Genomic DNA, 22,426 nt, shown 5'->3' on the forward strand with positions numbered 1-22,426 from the left:
ACAATAAAGAACCATACCATCATGCGCGCCATCATGGTTCTCGGAAAAACGGAAAATTTCATTTTATTGCTCTCCATTATCTCGGCTCCGTAGAACGAAACAACCGATTGTACCATCGGCGCAAGACGAATGTGATTGCATCGAGCCAACGAAAGAAACTATCTACACGAAATGTGCATCGGTGGAAGCAGCATAACAAAATAGGAAATTTATCCCCACTAAAAAGGAAAAGTTTTGGCAGTTTCTTTTGCTGCGGTTTGAAACCTCAAACACACAAAAGAAGGAAAAAAAAATACACGCTCCCAACCACCATTCCTAAGATAAACGCCTTAAGGCGCATGTGCGCTGAAACAAAATGGAGAAGCAGCACACTAACACCGACAGCAGGCGTTGAGGGGATGGATTTTTAAGGAATCCTCCCGAGAAGGGAATACTGCTGCAGCTCAACAGAAAAAGGACTTCTTTCTTTTGCTACGGGTACCGGAAAGATCCTCTAGAAGCAAAACGTAATTTGGCTACCTTGCATCCCAAGCGTGGAGCGTTCCCCAATAAGGGAGCAACCGACGAGCAACGGCCATTGAATGTGTGTATAACATTTCGAATTCAATCAGCCAATTTCGTTCACTTATTGCACGTTTTGGACCGACTTGGCTTCGCTCGATCGACGGTGGTTTCCGTTTGGCCCATGCAAACCTGCGCGGTACGGACCCACCGGACCCCGGAGTCCTTCGTAGACTTCATTTAGGACGAAACTGAATTTGGTTCTCTGGGCAAAAAAGGCCGGCAGGCCGGGCAGGAAGCTGAGGAATTCAATTTGGTTCGTTATTTAAGCTTCTGATTTGGTAAAGAGAGCAAACGAATCAAGGGAAAGAAGCGTACACATTGGAATTTTGTTTCGACAGCAGAAGATAAAGTTGATAAGCGAAGGGAAACAGCGCCAAAGGTACCTTCATCTCAGGCTGCCAAACTCTTCACTAACAAGATATATACGCTACAAGACACAGCGGGCGTGTTGCAACTCTTCCCGGGCCAGCCTCTGCCAGACAGTGGGGAAAAAGACACACCGAGCATCCAATTTGGCAACAAATCTAATTCCAATTCCGGCGTGTGTTCTCGACTCTTGATTGCAGGTCTGGTTCCAGAACCGGCGGGCCAAATGGCGCAAAGCGGAGCGACTGAAGGAGGAACAGCGCAAGCGGGGTGGTGGGACCGATGGGACCGACTCACAGCTGATGGGCGATAAGGTAAGACGCTCGTTGCTGTTGGATTTGTCTTTACAATTTCCAGTGCCGATGGAAAGTTTAGATAGCATTCGAACACCGGTGAGCGGTCTTGGGTATGCAGAAAACATAAAAGAGTATGTTTCGGTTCCGTTTCCACAGCTCGATACGGACAGCCGGGACTCCAGTCCCGATATTACTGGTGATGCGGACGACGACGACATGCGAAGCTCCAGTGTGCCCCCGATGAGTCCCCGGGTTGACTCTGAACCGGAGCGTCCCGGATCATCGACTCAGCTCAACTCGGCCCACTCACTGTCGCAATCCGCATCGAACAGTGCAGGAACGCCGTCGCCAGGTTTGAAGTGAGTAACCGATACACAGAGAGAAAATATATTTCCCTAAATTATGTGTCTCCGAGTGATCAATTTTATTTAAAATTAAAGTTATGTAAGTAAATTTATGCGTAGATGAAAGGATTCTAAACTCAATGTGTTTGTAACGTAAAACCATATTGATTTGCATATATTTTGGCTCGTGCTACAAAGATTCAGTACATAATTCAGTTTAACGAAGTAAGTTTTTAGCAGTTGGTTGAATTAAATATGTTTCTGTTGCAGATTCGCTCAATACTCCGTGCCAAGCCCAGCACCATCCGCCTCGGCTGACTCACCGATCGAGGTTGGTGGCCCAATATCTCTCACGACAACTTCTCGCACCCCACCGAATGATTCGCCCAATCAAACCACCAACTCAATTGGTGGACTGTCCACGGTCACCACAACTCCCAGCTTCAGCAGTCATATCTTCGGTAGCTTCGCTGAAAGGTAGGACTGTTCTTGCGAATGTCTCTAGATTTACTACATTTTTCTTTATGAACCACTATCGAGAGTTCTTAGTTATGCTATGAAAGTTTTCAGGATTTTCTCACACAATGCACCTTTTAAACTCTTCACAAGCAGAAGCTCCTCAATGTTTGCTAAACAAATCCGCAGGATAGCCAACAAGCAAAATCATGAGAAAATGTTTCACCGCACGCACAAACGTTCCGGATGCGGATCACCTCTTCAATGCCTCTATTTGTTTATTCAATCGTTTTGTTTTGCCATCATGCAATCTTTTGTTCTCCACCCCGACAATGAAGGCTTATTCGTTTATCGAATATTCCGTTTAATGTGACACGTGCCGCTTAGGGACACATTGCGTAGGACGGGGCATGTCCGCTGTAAATCTTTTTCTACTGCAACACCGAATGTGTTCTATGCAAAACTGGTCGGATAATTAAGACATCGTCATCAGCATCATCATCCACATAGTGCTTCCTGTGTTCTTTTGAACACTTTGAGAGCTGAAATGCGTTACGACACGCGTAATTAAGCTACCAACTCTCTTACTCCCCGGAATGCCTTCCGGTTGGCAATGTAATGTGTGCGTATGTGCAATGTCCGTGTGATGGATACAACCCTCCTTTCTAATGCAATTAAAGATTTTCGCGCAACCATGCCACGTGTCGCTGCTGAAAAATGCTGATGCTGCTGGGCCGATACACAACGGCGTCGGAAGTCACCTCCTGCAATCAACCCGCTGGGAGCTCTCTCAGTAGGGTGAAAAAAAAAACAATCCAGAAAGTACCTCTGGAGTACCCGCACGGCATGAGACAGGCATAACATTTGCCAAATATTGTCGTTAATTGTCCTGCACACCGCACTCGTTCGCTGTAAGGGCGGAAGGATCGCAAGGCTACAAGATGCTTGACATCGCACAATTGCACCCCAAGGACACTGCTGTTCCGGTGGCATTTAGACGATCCTTTAGGTCAGACGGTGCCCGGGGGACGGCGAAAAATGAGTGCAAAAGCGAATGACAATGACACCGAAAAGGGATCAAAGGCACACGCTGTGAATCCGCGGTGACATTAGACTGTGACACATTAAAGGATAAGCTACGGGAGTGGCTACGAATCTCCTATTCTGATGCATTTTGAAGCATGTGAGCAGCTGATTTTTTTACTATGTTTAATTGTGTTTAGCATCATTTTCAATGGTAGATTAATTATGTTCATTTCTGCCGTGACATAATTTACTGATTATATTTTCATTTCAACAATGCTGTTAAGTTTATTTCTAGTAAAAAAAAACAATTCCTGTTACGTTTTTTAAACAAATATAAAACACGTAGGCAATCTCTCTTGAAGGCGGAAAAACCATACGCATATACGTCTGAGTCTTGAACGGCGCAAACCAAACCGAACGCTCGCCAAGGCTTGCCGCCAAAACAATTATTTACCTTTTCTGAAAAGCAATTTTCCGCAAATTTAATTTCCCCATACACCGAGCAATTAGGGCATAAAATATTGGGCAAATAGGTTTAAAGAACGGAAGCAGCAGGCTCGAAGCGACGAAAGGGAGCCCGAGCACCGAGCACTCGGGTGAAATAAATAAAACTCGAATGGAAAAGTCGTACCGCACCGTTGCTGTGCGAACAGACACAAGGTTCACAGGTTTTTGGCGATGTTGAGCTGCCCCCCGCCAAAAGCTCTTTTACGCTCGACATGTGTGTTCTCCTGGTGCCAGTAAAACGGGAACTAGTGTGAGAGAGCGAGAGAGCGACAGCAAAATTTGACAGCAATCCTCGGTGGAAAACTCAATTCAGCAGAAATTTTCCTGCTCCTATCTCGGCAGGCGGGAAGGCGGCCTTAGGAGTCGTCTCGATGCTAGCTGGTGGTTCTTATCCATACTGGTGTTTCGGGAAGCTTGGGAAGGAGATGAAAGTAAATAAATTGTATCAATATTAGCTTTGGAGATCGAGCGCAGCTAACCTAAACCGGCTTCCGACTATTGTGTCGGTGCAGCAATTTGTCGTCTGCAACAATAGCGTTCTATCGGTCTTGTATCAGCACGAGAAAACAACAGCGCTAAAACAGCTATACTTTTCAATCACAAATATTTTCTAAATATTTAAATAAGCAATAAGCAATTGATCTTTAAAATCAATTTATACAATCACAAAAAGAAATACAAAAAAAATACCAAAAGGTTAAAACTCTTCACGATGATGCTTGAATTCAATTTGCCAATAAGGCAAATAACCGACGCCAATAACGATGTTCTTCATTTTATTATGTTTTCCCCAGCTCGACCTAATCCTTTCCGAGTGCCCGGCAGCTTTTAAAAGTTTCCATTCTATTCTGACCACAGCTCGTTGCTATCGATTGAATCCTTTTCCGTCCATGGGAAGCATTCTCGACGGGTCACCGAAGTGGTCGGGAAACACTTGAGTCGTGCGCAATTTGATTTAAGTAGATTTTGACAAGCGTAACGTAATATTCCTTCCCCCGGCGGGTTCAATACTAGACTCAAAGACTTTTCTCTTTATCCTTAGCAAATGCAAGAGACTTTCCCTTCGGTTGATGAACGATTCCTTTCCTGCCAATGTCAAGAAACTTCTGCATTTTCATATTTTGCACACTTTTTTTGGATTTTTGCATTTTTATTCCTTTGCAATAGGAATAACTGCAAAGACATGAAAGAAGGTCTAGTGGAATGGGTTTGAAACTTTTATAAAATCCAACTGAAACTCACCACGAACGAGCGAGCTTTGCTTGCCATCGTGCTCTGTTTCTTTTCTCGGACGGTCTTTTTTGTCTAGCTATGTTCAGCTCAATTCCACCCGAATGCTAATGTCTGTGGTGATTGGGTGGGTTTATGGTCGAGAACGAGCAGAAAGATTATTTTTCCGATTTTCTTCCATTCGTGGTATGACATTCTTCATGGCATAAGGTCAAAGACTCTATTGAGTCCAAAAGGAGATGCGATCCTTTGAGCTAGCAGAACAATGGCGAAACAGTTATTCAAAAACTGTACTAGGGCATCTCCATCTTGATTTTGAAGGATTATTTCATAGAAATTAAATTAGGGAAACCTTCAAAGGTGACTAATTTTTGAAGATATAATCTTATTTATTTAACTATGAAACAAACTTATGAAAGATTTATCTAAGCTCGAACGTAGGCGAACGTTGTCACAATTGTATCAAATAGAATGAATAAGTCTCATAAAAACCACTTCTGTTCGACACAAATCTACCAAATAATCTAAACAATCGAAACACATGTTGCAAAGAATAAAGGTCTCCAACCTATAAACGTAAGCATGCAATTTCGATCCAAACGAAAAGGTAGTTTAGGTAGGAACGAAAAGCAAAGAAAAACCTCACTAACAACACGATTAAGGTTTTACGCAGCTATTTCTTTTATCCCGTCATGTGTGGGATTGAGAAGCAACCTTTCAACATTGTTCTCCTATTCCTAGATCCGGGGCTTGCTTGAGATAAATTTCACCTATCTGCAACACTGCAGCACCGGAAACACGAGTGCCGGGGTTGGGTTGTGGAAAAGAAATCCCTCGTTCGAAAGAATTGAACAAAAGCAACCGGTCTAATGACATCAGCAATTCTAGCGCAGGAGGCAAAGGAAAATCTTTCCCCCTAATTTTGCAAATGGTCGGTGTTGATTTCGCTTAATTTTCCCCTCACGACCCTGCAGACGATTGTGGACGGTTTGGAAAGGATGTTTGGGCAAAAAGTCATCGGAAGAGTGAAAACAAAAAATCATTGCTTCATACAACCGAGGAACAATCAGGGCTGACTAACAGATTTTTGCTTTCGTTTATTGTCACCATGAGGGGAGGGTAAAATGCTCACAATTGAAATTAGCATTTAGCATGCTGTTTGAGGACACTTTACTATCAAGAAACGTTTGAAGATGCGCTAAACGCATTGATTCCCCGTTTGACCAAGGCCAGAACCAGTGTCACACCCCTAACTGATGTGTTGCACTAAGATATTACTCAAATAAACTCGTCGCACTCTCGGGGTTGTCGTGCACGGTCTTGCGAAATTTTCCGGATATCCGAGTACTCAAGCGCACCATTAGAACGCTCCATTTATTGTGACCAGTATTGCATACACATTACCATATGCTGGGGTGTTCGTTGGAAGGATGTTTGATGCCTTTTTTCTTTAAGAGAAGTTCCTTTTCACGTATTCTTTACAGTTGGCATGAGCAATTTTTTTGTTCGATGAACACATTAATCATTCTGGTCTATTTTTTCCGCCCACAATGGTGCTGTTTTGCGTGTTACTTTGTGATTGTCCAACGATTGTTACAACTTTTTTATCCATTTATAGTAAGTTGATGATGCCGACGAAGCATACAACATTAGTGGCAAAATTAAAATAACAAATGAAAACTCCACCCCGAGGGCGGCGCTTCCGGAGGAAAACAAATACAACCCTCAAACTCACTCACTCGGCGAATTTGGCAAACATGAGATACGAGTGTGTTCCCAAAAACCATAAATCGCTGCTCATGAAGGGAACCTCCCGCAGTTGCGGAAGTCATTAAACGCGCTTTCGGGTATAATCGATACCGAAAACGAACTGGCAGAAGGTGACACTGTTGGCCGGAATCGGTAGAGAAATTCTTTATTCCACAATTTTCCCTCAGGCTATCGTGGTCGGTGGTAATCGGTGGTTTATAAGTCCCCTTTCAAGCGATCCGACCGTAACACTCTTGCACCAGTAGAGCCGATGTAATGAGCTATTTATTTACATGATTAACGTTTAACCGGCTCAGTTCGCATGGTTAAGATGCCGCCGGCAATCATCCAGTAAGCCACCGCAACTGCGCACACTGGGTTCCGCACGGATAACCTCAAGCGATTTGACTGTGCAACAGAGTTGTTTCTATTTGGAGCCAAGGGTTGGCAATGGCTCAATATGTTACATCTTGATGAGGCGTTGTTTGCTCATCTGGTTTAGCAGAATGGTACGGTAGAAATATTTTATTTGTATTATTGTACTTTATATCGTAAAGAACATCAATAACTGCTCGATAGATGATGTCACGAAACACTCGACACGCTTTAACGGAGTTCTAACTCAAATCAACCGGATACATTGGAGTTCCCTTCACACCAAGTCCAGTCACGGCAAACAAAGCACCGGCCGGGGCAGGTTGTGGCGTTTTGAACTCCTTGGCGGCCGTCGTCACGTACAGAATGTCCAAGTTGGGTCCTCCGAATGCAGCTGAAGTAACCTGCTCGCAAGGCAACTTGATCTCCAGCTCAACCTTGCCCGTTCTGCAGTTGGTAGAGACAGAGACACAAAAGATTGTAAACATCGCATGTATTTTGTAAACAACCGCCTTGATGATTGCGAAGGTCATGCGGAACGATCATACGTACCTCGAGTTCACCTTGTAAACGGTGGATCCGCCAAAGGTAGCAACGTACAGTGAACCGTTCGCATCGATGGTCATACCGTCCGGTACGAACGAAGGTTTTTCGCCATCAACACGGAAGTCAATAACAACACGCTCACCGGCTAAACGACGTAAACAGTGAAATAAACAGTAGACGCATGGTTAACTAAGCCACGCAATAGAGCAATTAACCTTAAAAAAACACTTACACAAATCTCCATTTTCATCCACCCGGTACTCCTTAACGTCCAGATCGCAGGAATCGATGTAGTAGAACAGATTTCCGGTCTCGTTCCAGCACAATCCGTTCGAGACACCGATCTGCTTCTTCAGTGCCACAAACTCACCCCGGTTGGCATCGTACCGGTAGAATGTACCGAGGCGCATCTCGAAGATGTCACCCTTAGCCTCGAGGCGCATGGTACCTCCATAGAAGCGACCCTTGCTGTCCACCTTCGCATCGTTGAAACGGTTATCCTCCATGGACGGTTCAACTGCGCCGACAGTGCGGACAAAGGTTGCCTTCGCCGAACGGCCATCCCAGTCCACAAGTGTCACCTTCCGATCTGTACCGATGATGAAGTGTCGATCGTTACCCTTGACCGGAATAATAAACGAAATCACCGGGAACCCATCTATATGACAAAAGAGAACAAAAGCAAAAAGAATTGCATAACCTATCCTAAATTCTAGACACTTCGTTGGAACTGATTACACAACTAGAGCATTTCTTTTACGTGACCTTTTGACAGTGAATCTTTTTATAAGAAGTGTTACATAACACTCCTTATTACTGGTAGCATTAACTTACCAACAGTGGCGTTGTACGTCTTATTCTCAGCATAATCGTAACGATGGATTGATCCTCCGTAGATATCGTTGTAGTACAGACTCTGTCGTTCCACATCCCAATGAGGTCCTGTGGTAGAAAAGGTGTATCACACTGGTTAGACTATCTTCAAATTTTCTTTAAACTACACAAACACACCTTCCCCAAGCACGGACAACGGTGACGGCAACTGCTCAACCTTGTACGAGGCCATTTTGTTCGGTAAACTATACTGCCTTCCAACGGTCACTACGATCGAATGAAACGCCAACCGGTACTGAATGCATTCTTTTATACCGGTCCAACGCGTTACCTTCTTCGAGAAGCGTTACAATACGTTATCGTTCCACATTCAGGGGTATGCGTGTTTAAACTCGAATTATCAGTAACGCGCTCAAGATTCGGTTATGGGTTCTTATCACACCGGCTGCTGGCCAACCGTCACTTTAGGAAACTCATTAAAGGATGCGTCTTATCGACGATGGCGGTTTCCATGGCAAAGCATCCAGCTGCCTGGGAACTGTTACTTTCGAGGTTTTTGCCGTCGCCTTCAAAGAGAGATAGTAGACGAGATCGGTTATGAAATTTGAACCCGGGGAAGATTTTTTTTTATACATTACGCCTGACCGTCAATAGATAACTCACTTCTGTCAAAATGATAGGATTACGTTGGATGGTGAGATTTTTTTGACTTTCCTCTTTAACTTCCATTCATTCCGATCTCTTGTGGCACAGCTAAGGGTCGTGCACCGATAAGGTGATGCACAGGCCAGGCGTAACTTATCGGTGCGTTGTGACTTGGCTCGTGGGTAATTCGTCGTCGTTGCACATCGTAATCTTGTCGCGAGTAATTATTGCCATTGAAAACGATTGGTAAACGCAAGAGATATGATGTAATTAATTTGAGTATATTGCTAGTCTATATTGATGAAAGTTTTTTCTCTTATGAGAAGACTTGTTGGTCAAGTTCAAGGCCAACTGATGGAGTTCAAATTCGGGGCCTGTTTTTTTTCTATTTTGATCATTGAATAAAAAAAAATTAAGACATTTTTTTTTGTTTAATATGCTACATGCAACGAAATTATCACAAAATTCTAGACTGCATACCATTAGGCGTTGTTAATAAAACACAGTTGAGTTAAAACACAACTAGAATAGTTGTAACACATCCTCTCCTCTTCTTCTTTATCGCCGCAACATTCTTAAGAGGTCTGAGGCTGTCATTTCTAGCTTTCTTTGACTTTATTTACCCGTGGCCGGATAGTCAGTCCTGCGTACGGGGGTTTGATCCGGTTGGTTTTTTGGACCGGTCCGGTCGCGTGAAGACGCATCATCTCACAACCTTATCAATTGTTTTTGAAGCAAAAGGTTAATGTTAAGCCTGGTACTTCGCGATGCGACAGGCATGACGATTTGTGTGATCGTTTATTACATTCCTGACACATCATGTTGTTTTTTTTATTCCATCTGTGTTAAAATGACTAAGATTCATAAAACAAATTCCACATCCCCATTTTGTTTCGAAATTCATTATTATCGATTTCATTTCCATTTCCTTACACGGAACGGTTGCATCTTTTATGAAAGCTTATTCTCCATCACCACCCCCCAGGCTAATAATCCATTAGCCGTAATCAGCGTGTATAATCGTTACAACTATCCAAACATTACCATACCGCCTTTGCCCCAAAAACTTTTGCCCACCTCTCATCCCATATTGCAATACCACAGCGCCTAGCAAATCACATCATCGTGCCGGGTCGGTCCCCGTTTGATGTTTGACTGATAATTGATTCCCTTTTTGGCCTGCAAAAAGTAATCTGCGTTATGCATAAACCATAAGCCGGGTACCTTCATTACAGGAAAATCACGTTTGCCAGGCAGGCAATCCGTTTGAGTAAAGTGGTTCGGATTCAATTATCGGGGCCGAGCTGCCGCCGACAATGCCCAGACCGAGGACATCGGATGAAAATTATGTTTTCAAACACACACACACAAACACACACACACATACGCAAAAAAAGGATCCTCTGCCACGCCACACGCCGTGATTAAAGTGTACACATACACGGTGGGTTAACTTGCTACCCCAAAATGCAATAATTGCCCTCATCGGTATGCTAATTTATGCTTCCACACTTACAAACACACACCACCCACACAGTTGTCCCGTTGTTATCGTGGCTCTTTTGCATGGTCTTTTTTTATTACAAAAGTCCTCTCATACTCGCAGATACTACATACGAATCGAGTGCTTGATCTGATAACTTCTCATTCTGCTTATTTGATTGCACCACACTCTGGTTCCCTTAGAACAGTGGATGCCTTGGGAACGTAGAAAAACTTGTGGTTTCCATTTTTAGCATTTTCCACCGCACAGCATCGTCCCTGGAGTGTGCAAAATAAGAAGGATTTGAACGGAAGAACAAGAACTCTACAGGAGTGGAGCGTTTTTCTCGTCTTCCAATTCACACCACCACACCACAACTCCAAACCGTTGCCGTCGGCATTATGGTACGAGTGGAATTGGTGTAAAAAGTGGAAATGAATAACGAAGCCATTTTCTTTATTTTATTTGCAAGGCTTCTCCTATCTCCCCAAGCACATCTTCCCCATTTGGCGCGCGTTTTGATGAAATAAAATTTTATCATCATCATATTTTATGAGGTATAATTTGCATTTTTCCTGCCCAAAGCACTTCCTTCGGCTGCTGTTGCTTTAGCTGCCATCGTAAGGAATTATCGTGTCAAGCAATGTGGGCCACCTTGCTCGGCGGAATGCGAGATGACTGACATTAAGCTGGCCCGATATCAAAAAGCAACCACGCGGTGGTTCACGCGTGTGTGTTGAACGTTGCCTGTTCACGGGCCGTCAGTGGCCTCGGTTCTACCTTACGAAAATTCTCACCGGGATATATTCTTATTCTGGGTTCCCTCTTCTACTCGTTGTCTGTAAGGATGCAAAACATGCTCTCTCCTGCATGATATTCCGTGCCACTCGGCGGAGGAAACTCGCGAGTGTCACAAACATCACTTTTGCGTCGTGAATTAGTAAATTGCGAAACATTACTCCGCCAGGCTAAGGTTCTTTTCTTCATTTTGCGCTTCACATTTGCGACCGTTCCATTCTGTTGAGACGCTTCAGGACCACATGGTATGGAAGCTGCGTGAACGCGAACGATGACGATGCGCCCGACGGTCATGCATTTTTGATTGCCGAAATGAAATAAAATTCAGTTTAGCCCATTTTAATGCACTTCACGATGGGACAGGCACGACGGGCTTCGTGGCTTTACGCCTTACGGTGGAAGGTTAATTTTTGCTTTCCACCACAGGAGTTGGTAAAAGCAGCTAGGAGAAGAGAGTGCGAGGTGAAATTATGACTGCAGAAACATTTCGAGGCTAAGTGGATTTTGGCCAATAAAAGCTGGTAATCCAAGTCACGGTACCGGGGAAGGATGGCAGCATCGCTTGTTTTATTTTATCTCATCACGTTTTAGGACACGATGCGTTTTGTGACGTGAGTTCTGGTGTAGTTTTTGGTTAATGCATATTCAGATATCCTGTACGAAACGACGCGAATGAATAGCATTATTTAAGAACTTTGCTAATCAGGCTTTTGATGTTCATAAGGGTGTTAGAATAATGTTAGCTCAAGGTGTCGCTTAAGGTGCTATTGCGATGAACAAATTTAAAACACAAATGTTTGAAATAATAATAAAAAGTGAACGTGAATGTGTGTTGTTCGTTCAAGCTTTTGCACTTGCAGGACACTATTTCTACCCAATGCAGGGCCAATTTTTCCTTAGAAATTCTAATGCAATCAAAAATCAGAATAAAACATTAAAATGTTATTCCCCGCAACGGTACAGTGCTAGTACACGTAAGTACTAGCGCAAAAGCAAAACGCCGAATCAGGTCATGAATAAGAAATTAAATCATATTTTTTGCATCAAAAGTCCACGATGTCATCCGCCCGAAACGTAAAGTACAAAAATCGAATCACAAAACGTTAGGAACAAAGGGCGTTGAATGGGATTGTAGAAGCACACAAACCAGCGAACGAAACATTGCAGCAAATGCTCCTCCGCTGTTTGTACGTTTTGTCACCGGCCTTCCGACTTCGGTTGCTTGTGTGTGAGTGGTGATTCCGTCCCGTCCACCGTAAGTGGGAAAATATAAATATTAGGCACACTGAGGGCACTGCGCGCCATCGTGGAAAGCGCGTGGAAGTAGGAACCCGGGAAAACCACCCCGAAACGAAGTGGGCGGAGTTGATTGTGCTCGATTCTCGATTCTTTCGCGTAAAGGGGAAATAAGGATACGACCGCGCTGTGTACGGTCCCTTTGATACGAGCAGGTCGCCGGCATTCAAAGAAAAAAGGATGCTGATGGAGACGAGATCTCCACAATAAAAATAAACCGGGTGTGTTTGTGTGTTTTGTATAAATGGTTAAGAATTCGCACGAGAAGCTAAAATAACAAATTGTACTTAGAGAACAAAAAAAAACACAAGCACATAAAAGCGTGTAAGCGACAAGAGGATCCTTGGCTCCTTTTCCCCCGGATTGTCTCATAAATTTTGCAGTGCAATAGCGACGAGTCGAGAAAAAAACAAACGGTACGCGAAAAAAATAATCCGAATGAATACATTTTTATCATTTCGTGATTACCTTCGTGTATTTCACCGGCACAAACATTGACACAAAGGAAAAAAGAAATCTTCCAATAGCTAAGAAGACGAAAGAATAAATACATAATTCGCTCTCAGTTTCCTCTCGCAGGACCTACCGAAGCAGTGTCAAAACCTCTTTACGATTCAGCAGAAGGTCCGGAAAAGACGGGAGCAGATTAAGAAGGTTTAAAATGAAATAAAATTCGAGCAGCGTAACGTACGCGGAACGAAAAACGGTCCCGACCGAAACAGATCATTTTTTGCTCTTAAATATTGCATCAAGCATAATTTGCTAAAACGATATTCAAACGAAGGAGAACCGTACAATATCGCAAGACGGTTCTCGGGAAAGCAACAAAGAAAGATTAGGGTAAAAACAAACAGCAAGGAAGTACGGCCGAATTATGGATTTCGTTTCACTTTGAATTCGTAAGCGTACAGATGAATGTTTGGCACAATTTTTAACTAAAATGAGGAAGTCTACCAGCCGAAAGGTGGTATAAAGAAACAAACAATCAAACCAAGAAATGAGTTGAAAAAGAAAATTGTTCTACGTTGTTTCCTAGAAACACAGCGAGGGTTTTTTTAGAAAAATGCTCTAAAAGAAAAAAAATATTTAAAGCCCAATCGAAATGGAAAGAAGCTAAATCGTATGAATTATTCAATGTGCTTTCTCCTGTTGCTTTCTCTTCTCCATCCGTGGGTTAAGTCTTTTAAATTATAAGCAACTTTGCATTCATTTTGATCTAATCCAGTGTGTCCTGGTACCTTTTAACGCAAGTAGTTGTATACTAGTGCTAGGATGTAATTAATATCATGAATCTATTAAATCAAATAGATTCAGAGTAATCCTTCAATGAAAAAATGACTAATTTTTGCTTTGTTTTTCGTTTAACACTTTTAAGATAGTATTGATTAGCATTTTTTTTCACTAGCTTTCACTAGCTTTACCAGATTTTCCCTAGCAGGATTAAATTGCAGGAACAGATCTTTAACTACATTGAGATCTAATTGTTGACTCCTTTAGCAATATACTCTCTCGTGTAGTTTGCATCATATTTCATACAAAAACTCTATCGTTGTATGTTTTATTACTTGTAGTAACTCTAACCGTATACCATTAATAATATTAAAAGTTGGGCAGTTGCAACCGCTAGGTTCATAAGTTTATTGTTTGTCCTCAAGCTGAAAGTCACTCCACATAAATGCTCAATGTGAAGTACAGAATTAAGATAAATTATACTCAAAATGCTTAAAATATAGTGCTTGTTCGATTGAAAAGCAATTCCAGTTGATTGATATCATATGATCGATGAGAAATTATTCATTTGCCTCGTTTACCAGCTGAACAAAATAAGTCAAGGATAGCGAATCTTTCACTACAACTTCTCATCAACCATCAGTCGCATGTATTCGAGATGATTTCCAATAAAATGTTCCACTTTTTGACACGAAAACACTTGCATAAACAATTCCAGACACAAGGTCTCGTTATAAGGATGCATCACGTCATGGATTTCAGTCGGGTTCTGTCTCCGAAACAGAAAAAAAACTCACCAATATAGCACGACTGATTATTCCAAGTGATTCGTAAATTAAATTGTATACACATTTATTCAAATCAATTCGATAGCAAACGATGAAGAACCGACAGATCCTCACCTCACTTTCCTTAAAACCCCATCGCATCAAAAACCAAGTGTCACGCATCAAAAGTGGTTTGCGTACGTTTGCCTCAATGCGTTCGTGTTCTTGAGGGGCTCCTACTTGTGTGCTGATTGGCTCAAGATGTGTTGTTCCATTTCGGAGCTACGACTAAAGTCGGCCACTCGGTCTCGCGCGCGCGAATGGTTTTGAATGCATTAATTAATCTTAATTATGACTAATAAAATTTGTTCATCATCCGAATTAGACGATACAGCACCGAGTCCCCAATGGTTTTCCTGCATCCAAGTGGGTGAGCTAAACGAGCCTCCCGCTTGACTAGGAGCACCTAATGGGGTAGTCCTTTCGGGTAGAACTCCACAGCAGATCGAACAATCGAAACGTTGACGGGTGTGAATGAGCGATTCGCAAGGCTGGATCAAACATGGCCGTGCGCGTAGCGGCCACCAATTGAGCGATTCGTGGGTTGACAGATCAATTAGTAAGCATGGCGAAGCTGCTGGGTCCGAGGTATTAATTGGCGTTAATTAATTTATTTTCATCTGCGTTTGTTTTGCATAAGTGCTCAATTCGATTGACTCTCGCTCGGTTAGGAGTTGTCGTCAACGGGCATGACACACTGATGTTGCACAAGTACTCCAAGGCATATTTAGCATCACATCTATGCTGCGCGGAAAAAATACATCTCCGTAGTGATACAGGGAGGATACTTGAAAGTTCATGTTATGTATGTAATACACAGAGCTTCTGACAAAACTTCGTAACTTAAGATCTTAAGATCAAGAAATTCTTGCAATACATTTGTGTTATTGTGAAAATATACTTGTATTGATTTTCGGAGGCTACCAAGTCTAAAGAAACATGTATATACCCTCGAAGCTATATCTCCACTGGGAACGTTAGACTTGTTGATAAATTCTTCTGAAAGTTTTCGTCTGTACAAACGTCAATATCGAAGGAAAGATATCCGTTAGTTAGTCAGCTTTCCACCTCGGGGCTCTGCAAATATCGGCTCAATCTAAACTGTTTTAAAAAGTAGAGGCTCTTACGATATCTTTCATAGTAAACTGATTGAGTTATAAGATAACATAAATCTCGTTGAACAAGTTAACTCCAACAACATTCAGCGAATTAAAAGTAATTTATTTCTTCTAACTTAATTACACATTTTACAAAGATCAACGCTTCACACACAGACACACCCGAAACTCAATCAACACCCGTCACCAACGAAGCAGCGCAGCGCATTTTCTTAAATTCTTGCCGGAGAAAAATCTCGAAAACGAAAGTGCGAAAGGTTTACTGCCTTATTTGATTAATTATTTAACGGATTACGTGCGTTTGAAGTGTTCAACAAACATATACGGATCAACATCGTATCCCGACCGCCCATCTTGTTACCGCTAGCCAGTAATACACTGCGTTCCTATTTCCATCTCCCAAAGCCCACATGCTTCCCTTATGGTGCGCTCTGGATCAATCGACCATTTTGCTTGTGCTCTTTCCCTAATGAAAATCTGTGCTTACCTTAGATGCACAAAGACGGCACACAAATACAGACTGTGTGCGTGTGTTTGTATCAGTGTGTTGGCTTTATTGAATTAATAATTTTCCTGCACGAAAACACAAGAAAGTTATGGTTTGATTTTCCGTTTGATTATTTACATCGGTGGGAAAGGATCTGGTGCTCTGCTTACGTTAGGGAGAACCAGGACGATTCGGAGAAATATCTAGATTTTCCTACCAACCCATCAAGACCGTGAGCTCGCCATCGGATTACGAAGCTAAAGACGGTCAAGCAGAAAAGGACGAGCTCCATTTACAAGCCGTACCGCAGCACATGAGCTTCCGGGGAGCTCTCTTATGCTAAAACATGTTTTAGCTAATTTGATTTCCCTTTCTGCTGTCCCTACCCCTTCAAGTACACCGAGTATCTGGAGCCTTTGCCGAACAAATGGAATCCGGGAATGCGGAAAATCGGATCCAACACTTTGCAATGCCAGCTTCCACTTACACCTCCTTACACGATTCTTACCATCAAACCCGGGACGATCTGCAAGGATGAACTTATCCCTCTTGATTACCCAAACCCATTAGGAGAGTGTCCATTTTCTTCGCACGTACGAAGATCCGACTCTCAAGTCATCCGACCCGGCAAAACCACACTGCAGCGGACGTGGTGAGGGGATTTAAAATGCAATTAACCAAATCACTGAGAGCTGACCAGGATTACTGAAATATTGATGAGTTCGGGGGCTTGCTATGAGGCACGCCTGTTCGATCGGCCGTTCGAACGCTCGCCAGACAGATTCCGTCAGCACGGGCTGGACATTGCGGCAATCGTACGCTCGTTCAATAAATCGTGTTTAGAAGGTGATGAAATTAGCACCTCGGGAAAGGGTGTCTCGGGCAGTGTGTTATGCCATTTAATTAAGGATTGCTTCTGCACATGCTAATTAGATTTCGACGTTGTGTTTGATAATTAAGAGCCTTTTTCTTCCACGACTGTGTTCGAAAGGCGCTGCATAATATTCCCTGTTGAAAAAAAACCTCAAGGACTATACTTCACCGTAAAAAAAATGGTAGTACCACATCGTGGTACGGTTTCACAGCTAAGCATTTCGTCTCAAGCGTAATTAAAATACGCTTTCCGTTTCTACAGAATAATCATCCACACGTCATGCTTATTCCATTTGTTTTAGTACACCCACCCTATTTGAGATAAGAATTAGCAAATTAAACAGCGTAAATTACATCAAAACGCTTGAGCAGCGCTTCAAAAGCTACACTTGCCGGCCGCAGCCAAAGGAACGTATACACAAGTGGAACCATTTTTGCCATTTGCCTCTGACTTTGCGCTGCTGCGGCGTGATTCCTTTTGAACCAGCAGCAGCAAAATCACGAAACCAAACACTAATATTTCCACAGACGATTAAACTCCTTCTCGCTGCGTCGGGCTTCCGTTCCCACCATAGGACCCTGCCCCGTTGTATGTGTATGTCGGTGTGGTTCATTTAATTTGAATTTGAATTTCAAAAGAATTTCAAACGTTCCGGTTTTCCTCCTTGCTCTGGCATAAAACGAATAGCAGTCATCGCTTGTAACGTTTGCTCACGGTTATCAGATCAGCACAGTACCGGTGTGTGGACGGGCTGTGAAGAGGGGGGATCCTAATTCAAACCTCTTGTACGTGTATGTATGTATGTGTGTAGGGCTGTATGCGTACCTTAATGCCACACCGAAGTAGATTACAAATTCCTCGAAGTAATCTTCAAACCGAGCAGGTTTACACCGAGCGCAAGATTGAAGGATGTTCTGCTCATCAGACAGATCATTTCCCTCAAGGTGCCTCGCTCGCCCCGAATGTTTTGGAAGCAAAAGTTCGATTCGACGAGTCGGGCAGGTAACGCAATAAGCGTCAGTGAAACCGGTGTGTTGCTTATGAAAGAAGTTAATTCGATAATTGGAGATAGATTAACGCTAATGAAATATGATCAAGCAGCCACCGGCAACGGAAATGGTCTTACATTAAAGATAGCCTAAAACGTGCCTGAACGCGAACCAGCCTGCAAATGCTGCTGCTGGACTACATTTATCTTCATAGTAATTGGTAGTGCTTGTTCAAAAACACGAGTTTTAATCAATTATTATTCAACTAAACCTCCGTGTTATGTACTGTTTCATTTCAGCAATGGCGGATTTCGACCGGTACTGGATAATGGGCAGCCAAGGACTACGCCTCCACTGTTCTTGCCGCCACATCTAGCGTCGCTCAGTTCTCAATTCACTCCACCGCTGTTTCCCAGCTTGAAAGGTAGGTTCACATATAACTATAAGTTAAGATTTCTCACTTGGGTCGAAGCTGTCCCGCAGATTGATCTTTGAACCGATACGAATATAAATGGTGTACCAATAATTGCGCTCAACATATTAGTTTTTGATATTAAATATGAGCTTTAATGGAAGTAAATTAACACTAATAAAGTTAAGTTTCCTATTACCCAGACATTCTTTTTATAATCCTAATGAGTCCACCGAGAAAGCTCTTAGCCATCTTTGCCAATATAACTTACGTTCTGTTGCTGCCATCAACCTGCAGCTCCCGAACGCAAAACCCAAAGACGGTCTCTTACCTCACGCTAGTAACGTTCCCTTGCACGTTACAGAGCGGTGCCGTTCCAAAGTGATGTTAATTAATTATTCACTTGTGCACAATATTGATAATTTAAACAGCATCAAATTACACTTTAACGGCATGATTATGTCTCCCTCCCTCTCAACACGCACACACATCCAGTCCCCTTCAGAGGAATCACTTTTTTACCGACACCACCGCCACCAGCTGACGTTGAAACTCAGCTTCGAGCATCCGAGGGGACGCCTCAATGCGACGGGAAATTTAATAAACGAAAAGCGAAGGCAATCAGGCTGCACCTGCGGATCACTGAAGGACCTGCTTGTATTTCGGGTGTCTTTTTCGGTCCGAACATTAAGGTGTTGCAGGAAAAGCCACAAGACGTCCCGCTAGCTCGCAGACTCTTGGTTCGTCTTGGCGCTGTTGCTGTCGTCTTTTGGACGAAGAGGTTGGGCAGCACATCCGACATGATAGTGCTAATAGTTCAAAGGAACAGTGCCAAACGCGATGCGGTTTTCTTCCCCATTTTCGGAATGTTCTTGCCTCCCCCAGGGTTGGTACGCTAGTTTGGGGTAGTAGCTTGAGCTAAGAAGATTAGTAAGCACCACACCACTCCAGCAGATGAAAACCCGCTTGATTGAAGTGCATCGGAACACACTTCCGACCGCACCAACGGGACACACAAGACGGAAGCACTACTTGCAAAGCGGCAAGAGTTAACTCTTACACCCACAGCTCACGGGATGCCTTGTAGTGGATGAATTATTCATCCAGAACGCAACGTAGCACCTTGTCTTATTGGTCGGATCGTTGCGCTTGGTACAGGAGAAGAGCTAAACTATTTGAGACTGCAGGAAACGCAAAATACCGTGACGAGGGAACAACATGTATCCTTACAAAAGGATGCTTTCCTCACCGAAGTCAAGTGAATGTTTCGTCATTCCATCAAATTTCACCCGCAACCTTTTGGCGTGCAGATGTTGTAGAAGAATTTTGTTCCGTGCATTAAAATATAATTCTGATTCATCGCGGAAAAGATTTATGCTCGCGCTACTTGAATTAGTCAGGTGTAGTGAATGCGAAGGAACGGAGAAGCACTGAAGTATATCCATCTATATTGATTTGATATTCTTTACAGTCGGGGTTATAATAATTTCGCTATAACAAGCTTTTCTCAAAATCCATATTCAAATTATCATTGAACTGTTTGGCTTTGTTCAATTTTGTTAAAAAATACTTAATTTATTAATGATATTTAAAGCTTTGTCTCTTAAAATATCATATTGGGATAATACATTATACCAAACCAATTTCTAGTTCACAAACACGAACCCTGCCACCTATTTTTAGTCATTACCAATGGCATAAAAATCTCACAAACATTTCTGTTAAAGCTACTTAAACAAGCAACACCTCACTTAAAGCAGCACCAAACATTTCCGATTCATGAAAGATTTACTTCCATAACAACTTTGTCGAATGACGCTCACATTTTAACGATGGGGTTCCTTCACCCTTAAATCGCTGTTGTCAACAACCAGACACCTAGTGTCGGCTCTCGGCTCCCGTGAACCGAAAGGGATCACCAAACTCTCACGTTCGTAGTTATTTACTTATCCTTTACCTAACCTTACCGTCCGACCGTGGCAAACAAAGCCCGCACACATCCGGACCTTACACGGAGGCACGACAACGAAACAACGATGGCGCACCCGCTTTCGCTCAGCCGGAATCGCCTTTTAATTCGTTTACCAGCGTCAATATCAAGTTAAAACACCCGTAAAAATAAATTTAAATTTCATTACATCCCATGCCGATGGATGGAAAGAAGGTGGGTGTAACGCTGCGACAGCAAATATATAAAAAACCCCACACAACACCGTAAGATGTTGCTGGCCGCCTGTTGGTATCAAGTCGAAAAGAAAACGGGATACAATTTTATGGGCCAAAAGTTTTACAAAATTCCTACCACACCCATACATGCCTAAGCATCCGTTAACTCAATATACGCTCATGTTTTTGCCAAATTGAAACGAGGTGCTGAATTTTTCCTTCCCAGCGCATGACAGACGCTGGAAAGTAAATGGTGAAAGTACGCTCAACATCTGTGCGTCTGCCACCGTCCAGCACCGTGAGAAGAAGCACAGGGATACCGTTTTGTTTAATTTCATTCCTCGTGGTACTAGGCGGCAATTTCATCCCAGCAGCTACACTATTGCAACCCGGCGCAGCATGGAGACGCATGGCGGCCGGTGGATTGAAAAAAGTAATGGAGACGCCCAGTCAGTGGTAGGCTCTCGGTGTTTTCGCCTATTGACATTGACCATTATTCTCACAACTTACAACAAAACGACGCTCAAGGATCGTGCACACGAGCCAACGGGTATCTTTCCTTCACATTTTTTTCCTCGTGGCATTCAATTAAAGTTTAATGAGATGAGCACAAAGTTTCCCTGAGGGCGATTGTTTGGGCAAATTGAGTTAAATAAAATTAAGCGGATTAAACCTCACCGAAGGTCCTAGCTCCATGATTGTGTGCTGCTAATAATGAGTAAAAACAGAAGCAAAAAACTAGCAAAAAATTGCCATCCGACATCTGTATTTTTAATTGTTATTATTATGAGATTTTACCTCTTACCACGTACTGTAATTAACATGAACGGTATTTTGATGTATTTTACATAAGTTAATCAAGTTTCGCTTCATTCAAAGTTTGACTTTTTGTCCAAGATCACCCAAACTCAACGATGTGCCGTTCTGTTTGCTTTCGCTTTCAGCTGCCTTCCCTGGACTATGTTCTTGCTGCCCGGTAAAGGCACCCACAACGACCGGCTCCTCTTCGTCACCAACATGCAGCTCTTCTTCTCCACCCTCCACCGGCTCGATAGTGGGTTCTTCCGCTTCCGGTCTCTCATCGATCACCAATTCGGTTGTAAACAGTGGTCTCCCGGACCCTCGATCATCCTCTGTCGCTGAGCTGCGCCGCAAGGCACAGGAACATTCGGCCGCTCTGCTGCACTCCTTGCAAGCAGCCGCTGCTGCTGGTCTAGCGTTTCCTGGCTTCCATTTGCCACCGCTCACGTTACACTCAGCACTCAGCAGTGCGGGACGAAAGCCGTCCGACTTTATCAACGATCTTTCCATACATCATCACCATCACCATCATCATTTGGCGGCGGCAGCAGCGGCGTCGGCTGGTGCGCACCATCTAGCCGGAGCTAGCCATCTCGCAGGGATGCATCACATTCCAAACAATAATAACAATAGTACCAACAACAATAACACGACAGGTAGCAGTAGCGGAAGTCCATCGGAAAACAGAACCATCGTGTCCCATGCAGACTCACCCCGATCGCCACGATCGCTCACCAGTTCTGGTAACGAAAAGCCAGACTCTAACGAATAAAGAAGTTTTTGCTTACAACACCAACATTAAATTCCACAAGACACGCGACGGTATGCGCATAGTGCAACCACAGCAAATAGGTAAGCTGAATCTTAATTAGTCTTCAATATCCAATCCGTTGAAGAGCTCAGTGAAAGAAAATCCTCTGATGATTTGAGACCGAATAGTCATAAGAATCTATTCTCCGCCGATCTGCAATAAAAAGCATTCTTCAAAAGACAAATAAAGTACGTTA

General features: G+C 43.1%; 2 protein-coding genes across 2 annotated transcripts in view; one reads left to right on the forward strand and one right to left on the reverse strand.

Annotated features, from left to right (window-relative positions):
* Window positions 1–22,191, forward strand: part of LOC128715465 (diencephalon/mesencephalon homeobox protein 1-like) — a 39,312-nt gene extending 17,121 nt beyond the window's left edge. The window contains exons 4-8 of the mRNA XM_053810368.1: window positions 1,131–1,244; window positions 1,383–1,585; window positions 1,841–2,047; window positions 18,340–18,464; window positions 21,563–22,191. Of these exons, the coding sequence (XP_053666343.1) occupies window positions 1,131–1,244; window positions 1,383–1,585; window positions 1,841–2,047; window positions 18,340–18,464; window positions 21,563–22,191 (1,278 nt within the window). The remainder of the gene's footprint in view (window positions 1–1,130; window positions 1,245–1,382; window positions 1,586–1,840; window positions 2,048–18,339; window positions 18,465–21,562) is intronic.
* On the reverse strand, window positions 7,156–8,598 carry LOC128715466 (regucalcin-like). Its single transcript, XM_053810369.1, is given in 6 exon segments — window positions 7,156–7,360; window positions 7,466–7,604; window positions 7,692–8,117; window positions 8,294–8,401; window positions 8,471–8,541; window positions 8,543–8,598. Coding segments are annotated over 6 exon segments (1,005 nt in total).
* Window positions 22,192–22,426: the final 235 nt, after the last annotated feature.

The sequence above is a fragment of the Anopheles marshallii genome, chromosome 3 (assembly GCF_943734725.1).
Source record: "Anopheles marshallii chromosome 3, idAnoMarsDA_429_01, whole genome shotgun sequence".
NCBI lineage: Eukaryota > Metazoa > Arthropoda > Insecta > Diptera > Culicidae > Anopheles > Anopheles marshallii.